Source organism: Scardinius erythrophthalmus (assembly GCF_964197995.2).
Source record: "Scardinius erythrophthalmus genome assembly, chromosome: 22".
NCBI classification, from domain to species: Eukaryota; Metazoa; Chordata; class Actinopteri; order Cypriniformes; family Leuciscidae; genus Scardinius; species Scardinius erythrophthalmus.
Window position 1 is genome coordinate 12984588 of NC_138242.1, and position 8108 is coordinate 12992695.

The 8108-nt window shown below is 35.7% G+C and overlaps 1 protein-coding gene across 3 annotated transcripts in view; it reads right to left on the reverse strand.

Annotated features, from left to right (window-relative positions):
* The window catches only part of gnal (guanine nucleotide binding protein (G protein), alpha activating activity polypeptide, olfactory type), a 244444-nt gene extending 236601 nt beyond the window's left edge, over positions 1 to 7843 (reverse strand). The window contains exons 1-4 of one of the 3 annotated variants that reach the window (XM_081352695.1): positions 7313 to 7843; positions 7059 to 7131; positions 6317 to 6371; positions 6070 to 6189 (exon numbers count right to left, since the gene is read on the reverse strand). In XM_081352695.1, coding sequence (XP_081208821.1) covers positions 6070 to 6189; positions 6317 to 6371; positions 7059 to 7131; positions 7313 to 7451 — 387 coding nt within the window. In that variant the 5' untranslated portion in view covers positions 7452 to 7843. Of the gene's footprint in view, positions 1 to 6069; positions 6190 to 6316; positions 6372 to 6758; positions 6825 to 7058; positions 7132 to 7312 lie in introns of those variants that run through there. The other 2 variants (XM_081352696.1, XM_081352697.1) reach the window with 2 other exon arrangements.
* Between the last annotated feature and the right edge of the window lie 265 nt (positions 7844 to 8108).

Here is an 8108-nt window from a genome sequence, read left to right on the forward strand (position 1 = left end):
TCTTATCTGCCCAGCGCTTGACCAGCATGTTTACTAACAAAAATCAATATAACATTACATAAAGAGCCTAATTAATGGAGACAGCACTGCAGCCCAAACACATGCACAAACCCCATCATATCAACTCATAAACACACCTCAAAAAAACTTTAATTTGCAGCTCGAACAAGTTTTAGACATTTAAGAGCAGAACTGTATTTCTCTTTAATAACACACAATGGGCCTCATTCATGAAACACAAGCAGAATGATTTTTAATGTAAATAGTTCATAAAGCCGTTCTGTTCCGTTCCGTAAAGCCGGATTCATGAAAGTGTTTGTATTTTCAAAATGTTGAAATTTCGTATTTTGTGTTCTTCATTTTCTATTTTCGTTTTGTGTTCTATTAGGCAAATTGATGACAGTGATATTTCACAAGTTTGTTTGCCCATATAGCTAGGTAATTTGAAACTATTGAGATTGATGACCGGCATTGATTTTGGCATTCTTTAAATATCGGCCAAAATGTTTTTTTCTGTTTGGCCGATGGTTCGAATGGCACTGAGAACGCCAGTGCCAGAGGCCACAGCACTCCCATTCTCCATCTTCATTAGTTTGTAAAATTAGTGCTACCTTGTCTTTATTTGAAAAAATCAGATTCCCAAAATGCCCAAACTGCCCTGTTGGTTACAGTGTTTACTTCCTTTTATTCATATTTTTTTTTAACAATTTCTTTATTTGTGAAAAATACTGTAATAGGATTTCAGAATCAAAAAGCTGAATCAATAAAATACAAGTTTTTACAGATTTGTTTTTGTATTCATTTTCAAAATATTTTATCTCCAAATTATTAAATATTAAAACAAATATAAATTATAAATATATCAGTTTTATATCGGCCATCAGCCACAATGTCAGTAACCATAGCAACCAAAGCTTAAGCTGGAAAAATGCTGTGCCTCCAGTACTCTCAAGTTCCCCCAGCTGGCCGCTTTCAGCTGGCTAAAAACGCTTAGGTAGACACATTTTAATTGAATATTTTTTGTAAAGCAAATGACAAATTAGTCTATTTTGCATTTATGCTATACTGGAGCCAAACCTGAGAAGGGAGACCAGAAGTTTTCACAGCATTCCTGGACATATAAGTTATGTATTTGTAATCCATAGACGGGGATCATGCTAATTATGAATGCGCGTGCAAATATATATATATATATATATATATATATATATATATATATATATATATATATATATATATATATATATTCACACGTTTAACTATCAAATCTGGTGTTTACGAAGCATTTGTGAATCCGGAAGAGAGTTCTTGAGAATTACTCAGTATTTACTCATATTTACGAAAGTTTCATGAATGAGGCCCAATGTTTACAGCCCTTATGAACTCACTGCTGTTTAACATCTGTACTAATGACATAATCAGCATCATCTTGCACGAAACAGCCAAAAAAAAAAAAAAGAGTCCAATAATGTTAAAGCTACACTGTGTGATTTTTACCCCCATCTAGCGGTGAAATTCTATATGACTACCCAATGAATTTTAGTTTCTGTTCCTCTCAATTCCGAGGGCGTTTTAACTCCTACGGTGGCCGTATTATTCCAAGATTAACATGGCTTCCAGTTATCACTTCGTCCATGACAATAATAAACAATACGTCTAAAATGAATAAAACTACAGGACAGATGTCAGGAGGTAAACGTCACCCTTGGAATCGGCTATCCCAGCATAATCAGATTAGGCTAACGTTACAATGTGTACAAAGTAAAAGCTATTAAAAATAACTAAAACGTTCAGTGTCCTTTTTTATATATAGCTTAAAAAATTGCGCCTTTAAAACTATTCATCACCTGTGATCCGTCGCAGCACAGATTTATGTTACAAGGTAAACAATACTTTTTCACCATTGACGCGAGGATGAAGTTATACTAGAGGTCGTTCTGGCGTTATGCACAACCAGGCTATGGTTAGACAAGCAACTATAAAACTTCAAATTTACACAAATGAATTACAACAGGCTGAATTACCTGTCGAGAAGAAAGCAGGCAACCTCGGCGTCCGTTTTAAAATCTTTTCTCCTCATGAGCTCTTTCCATCTGGGAAAAGTTACTCCAATATTGACTATGGTCTTGCTGATTTGTCTGTCGCGTTGACGTTTTAATTCTCTCTTTCAAATGTGAGTACGCACACACACACACACACACACACACACCACACTATCTTTCAAATCTGCCGGCACTCGATCGCGAGCTCGCGAGTAATCTCCCCCTCGCATTCGTCACGGTGTCACTGAGTGAAAAACGCAAAAGGCGAAGCTTGAATTTACAGGCATGTCCCTCTTTGGCTAATGTAGTTTCAAGATGGAGGGGCAACATGGCGACCGGCATTCGAACCCCTTACCCGTATGTACTTTCAATGGCAGATTATAAACTTAAGAGAATACTTTATTACTTGAAAGAAGTAAATATACATTAATGAGCCATATTTTTGAAAGAACTAAGTGTTTTTTGCTAAGAATCAACTAAAAAAATTACACCGTGTAGCTTTAAAGAGAGCTCTGTGTGTGTGTGTGTGTGTGTGTGTGTGTGTGTGTGTGTGTGTGTGTGTGTGTGTGTGTGTCCTCTGTCAGCTGGCTGCCACTTTGAACTCTGATCAAATCAGCCTTATAAAACTCATGACAGCCCGACCGCTCTCTGCGACCCAATAGAAAGAGATTTTAATTAGGTAACAGCAGCAAACACACACAAACACACACACACACGCGTGGCTGTGCACACTAATGCCATCTCCCCTGTAGCACTAGTTACTAAATACAAACTATTTTGGCTCTGAAAGAAGCATCTATTTAGAAATCATCCATAACTTCTCACAAGTGATGGTGGAAACTCTTGCCTTCTGCATTAAATAATGCTCTTTAACTATTAAAATCTTTCATTATCTTTTACTATTAAAATATTTGACTGTGTACATCTGTTCTTACATGCAAAATATTCTCCATTCCATAATAAATTATTTTAGCCTTGAAATGGGTTATAGCATATGACTGGGTCATACATAAAGTATACTTTTGTATTTGCTTGTATCAATAAATCATTCAGAAATGAATTAAAATGGTGAGCTCAACCACCATTGGTAACAGGTAGATTCAAAACATTCAAGAGTGAACTACAGTAAAAATACAGGCAGAACATCCAGTTAAATAATTAAGGCATATTTTTCTGCTGTTTTTTCACTAATGGACACAGAACTGAAAATTAAAGAATGATAATCATTTTTCACTTCATCAGTTAGTTCTAGTCCTCCAATTTGATTGACCAAGCAGCAGTACAATATGTATATGATAAATTAGTGTATAACAGCACTGTTTCATGTTTGACTTCTTTGCTTTTGTTTTAGATTTTTAGATTTGCTAAGTGGAGCATAGAGCGGATTTGCCTGAAGTGACAAGGGTTTTTTGAAAGTCAGAACATCTATGTTTTCTCTTGCTACATGATCGCTCAGAATGGATTCCTCTCACTACTGATTAAATGGAGTACAAGTGATTACAGAATGCTTTGACATGGGAAAGGGAATTCTCAGTCACTCCCTTAAACTTAACATAAAACCAAACCTGTCCCTAACCTTACCTGTATCCCACCTCAATAGCTGCAAGTGTTTTGCAATACAACATGAACTAAGTACCAATTTATTTATTTATTTTGTTTTGTTTTGTTTATGCAAGTACTTAGTAGGTAAAGACACCTAATATAAAGTGTGACCAACTATTCTAATGATATGATCTTTAGGAAGCGTAATTGTCAAATAAAAAGAGCATTAAAACATTACAATATTCACAACGTTGCATAATGTAATTTCACTAGCAATATCATAGTGAATAGGCCTATAGTCTATTGTGAATATTTTATATATTGCCTAGACCCAATGCTGGAAAGTTGTTGTTTTTTACTCATGGTGTCTGACATTCCTTTGTGGATAACTGTAAGAGAAAGACACTAAAATAATGCTTAAGTTTCTGTAAATGTTTGCATAAATATCAGCATTTACACAAGATCTGTTTATGAATAATTTAATCATTATAGCATGTATTCATGAGTGTTTATGTGTACACCACATCACTGAGTCCACAATCATTTGAATGAACACATTTGCAAATTAGAGGACATATTTGCTTTGGGTTTCATGAGACAAATATGAAAACTGCTGCATTTGTCCAGAGGCAAACAGGAGTGAGGTCATGGAGTTAGACTCTATAACCAGGCCTCCAATCCTGAACAAACCACAAACAAAATATAAGGTTTTGCCACATGGTTTGATACTGACAAAAACATGTCCCTGTAGATAATACTCCTCTGAATAAAATGAACAATTTTAATTTGGGTAACACTGTAATGTTAAGGACAATGTGGTAATGGTAGGGCTGTTCTTTGAAAATACAATATTATAATATAGATAGTTCTCATGCTCTATGCCGTGCGGTCAAAATGTGTCCTAATATTTTTACTATATAATAACCATTTTATAAAAATAGTAGACATTTGAGGCTGTACTATATTGTAAATGAAGCCACTCCACAGTCATATAACTAAGTACATTAACTATGTCCATCCATTGAAAGTTCACATAATCAAAATGTTCATGCATCAAAAAGTACAAAAATACATTGTAAAAGTAATCCATATGAATCAAGCAGTTTAAGAAAAGTCTTCTGGAGACTCAACTGTGCTGGCTTAACGATCGAGAACAAACCTCATTGCATAAAACTGCTTGATTCATGTGAATGTCTTTTTGTACTTTTAATGTGTGAAAGCTTTGCCTGTGTGGATTCTCAATGGATTAACAGAAAAGGTGAGATTGTTAAAAATATCTTCTTTTGCATTACAAAGATGAATGAAAGTCGTATGGTCTTGGAACAACATGACAAAGTAAATTATTTCATTCAGAATTTTCATTTTTAAGTGAACTAACCCTTTAATACCTGTGTTAAATTAAATACTTTATTCCATCATATAATATCTACTATAGCTGATCATTAATTTATATGGTATTTCAATTGGACAGTTGTTGAAAGTCAAACTATTGAAAAAAAAATGCTTTTGGAGTTAGGAGAAGACTTAGGATATTTTACAAGCATTAAATAAATGTCTTGGCCATCACACACTTCTGTGTTATTGTTAAGTTCACGAGTTCACACTTACATATAATTAAGTAGAGTAAGGGTTTTGCGTATTTGGGGTGCTGTTCAAGGGGAGGGCTCAGAGTTTGGAATTTTGGCCCGAACCCAAAGTACTCCCCCCGGTTGTGAAAAGTCTGCTGTATACCTCTTATCATTAATTGAGTTGATTAACTGAATGGGCTCCTCTCATGTTAATCAGGTTAATTATCTGAATGTGCTCCTCCCGAACTTTGTTAATAAAACATCATTAAATGAATGAGAATGAAGTGTACATGGTCAATGACTACAAACAAATTTACTTTATGGATTTCATTATAATTAAGCCATTAAGGAAGCTTTTCTTTCTTGTTTATTAACAAGAGTGTGTTTGTGTACACATTGTGACTAGTGTTAAAAAGTCAAATAGCACAAAATGAAACCATTGTATTTTAAATTCATGTAATTGAAAGAAAAAAAAAGTAATTTAACATAATGTGATCTTCCCTATAATACCAAAACAATGGACCCACAAAGTTATGACATTGAGTGACAACATTTATGTCAGCTCTCATGAGCAGACATTGACAAAGGACATATAAGAATCTATGGCAGAGGTTCTCTGCTAGCAGAGTAAATACATCATGCAGTATGTGCCTGAACCATTGACTGGATTTAAAAGGGAATTTGTGCACCACTTCAAGGAGGAAACACTTACAAAGAACTACCGTCTAAACAACAAAAGAACCAACATTTCAATGATAACTTGGCCCAATACCAGCCTGGTTATAAGGTAATTAGACTATAACAACACCCCCTTTCAGTGTAGCCTAATCAATCATGACATCAATTTCCCATTTAAAAAAAAATACTTTTTATGTCTTCCGCTTAGTGCTGTAACAGATTTGGAAACAGTGTCTTACCTCTGTGTAGTCAAAGTCTGAGAGTGGAGCTATACTTTTGATGTACTCTGCTCTAGGCTGATTGGACGGGTTGGAGATTGACACAGGGGGTGTTAAGGTGCTCATAGCAGATATTATCGTCTGAAAAATAGAAACATAGATGTAAAAGCAGGATGAATTAAACCAAACTAATCAGCTAGACAAAACTGCTGGAGACAAAACAAAAACATTAAATTGGGCGCAATTTTTATTCACAAAAATGACTTACCACTATGGCATCCTTAACATTTTTCCGGATATCCAATATTTTTTGTTGCTTTTCTCTGAGCAGAAGAGAGGGAAAATAGGAGGAAACTGTCATTAAAGAATGAATGACATAATTTCAAAATTAGGAGTGTCATAATAATTGTCCATGAATTAGGAATGTGATTAATATTACTCAAAGGTGGTCATTATCAAAGGCCAAACTATGATTAAAGTCACAACAGAGCACATACTGCACACAGTGACCTCATCCTAATGGTGAACATTGAAATAACGGCACATAACTATAATTAATTAAATATAATCAATCCAGTTATTATATCTATTTTATTTGCCGTGAGATAAGGCCTAAATATACTGTCTAGGTAAACAGCCCAAAAATAAGATCCAAAAATGCTGCATGCCAAAAATGCTTTCTATACGCAGTCCAAAAAAATGCTGCACACCTATCCAAAAATGCTGTATAGGTGGGCGCTCAAATTTGAGACTCGGAAATGCTGCATGCGTGTATGATGACCAAAAATGAGGCCCAAAAATGTTGCTCACGCCTATGATGTTCAAAATGCTGTCTAAGTAGGCAGCTCACTAGGTTTAGAGACAGCCATAAAAACGCACCGGACGCAGACGCGTACATCTGAAGCCCGTCAACATTCTAACATCCTCAACATACATGGATGCCGCATCCGTTATAATAAACACAGAAAAGGCCCTGTGGCAGTAATAACGCTAAATGATCACACACTCACTCTGCGTTAAAGCCGTTGACGTGCAGGATCCGCATCTGTTTGACTATAGTGCTCTTCCCGGATTCCCCAGCGCCTTAAAATCATAGAAAAAAAGTCATGACATGATACATAGCCTAAATATTAGTATTCCCAGGGCCATGAAGAAATTATCCATCCATGACGATGATGATGAAAATATATCCATATCTCTGATCAGATGATGCTTACACATATCTATTTGTTATTTATGTTTTAGTTACAGATTCCTATCTTACCTAATAAGAGCAGGCGGTGTGTGGCTTTATACGCCTGTCTCTCTTTCTGTAACTGTTTCTCGATCTTTTTATTCGCCTCTCGTTGCGCCTTCTCGTCGATGCGCTGATCTTCTGTCTTGCTGTTGCCCAAACATCCCATGTTCAAAAGCCTCTTACTCCTCAGACACACAATAAACAATAACAATATCTCAAATGTCTCCTACAATGATGATTTAAAATGTATCAGCTTGATAAATAGAGCAAGAAATCCCTGCGCCACGGAAAAAAAAAAAAGGTTTCGCTTTGACCCCTTCACACACCCGAGCGACAGATTCAGTCGGATCTCCTCGATATATTCATGATCAATGTTTGAAAATCAGACATGAAGCGACCGAAGCTCAGATCATCTCTCTCTCTCTCTCTCTCTCTCTCTCTCTCTCTCTCTCTCTCTCTCTCTCTCTCTCTCTCTTTCCTCTCGCTATTTTGTTGTAATGTGTGTTTGTGTCTTTAACTCAGCACTGCCTCCCTCTGCACTTACAGGAAGTGACACTCCACACTCAACCTGCTGATCCCAGGTCAGCCTCTCATATCCCCACATCATTGCATTTTAAGCTTATGCAATCATTCATCATTAAAGGCGTCATTCATAAGTGAGTTTGTTACAGAATTCTCTTCCCCAGCTACTTCACGACATCAGTTATTACAAAAATGCAATATATAACCATTCCATTTTATTCTATTAATTTATTTGTCTACATTACTGATGTTTCAAAAAAAAAGTAACATGTTGTTTTCATTCTTTTCTCAACAGCATTGC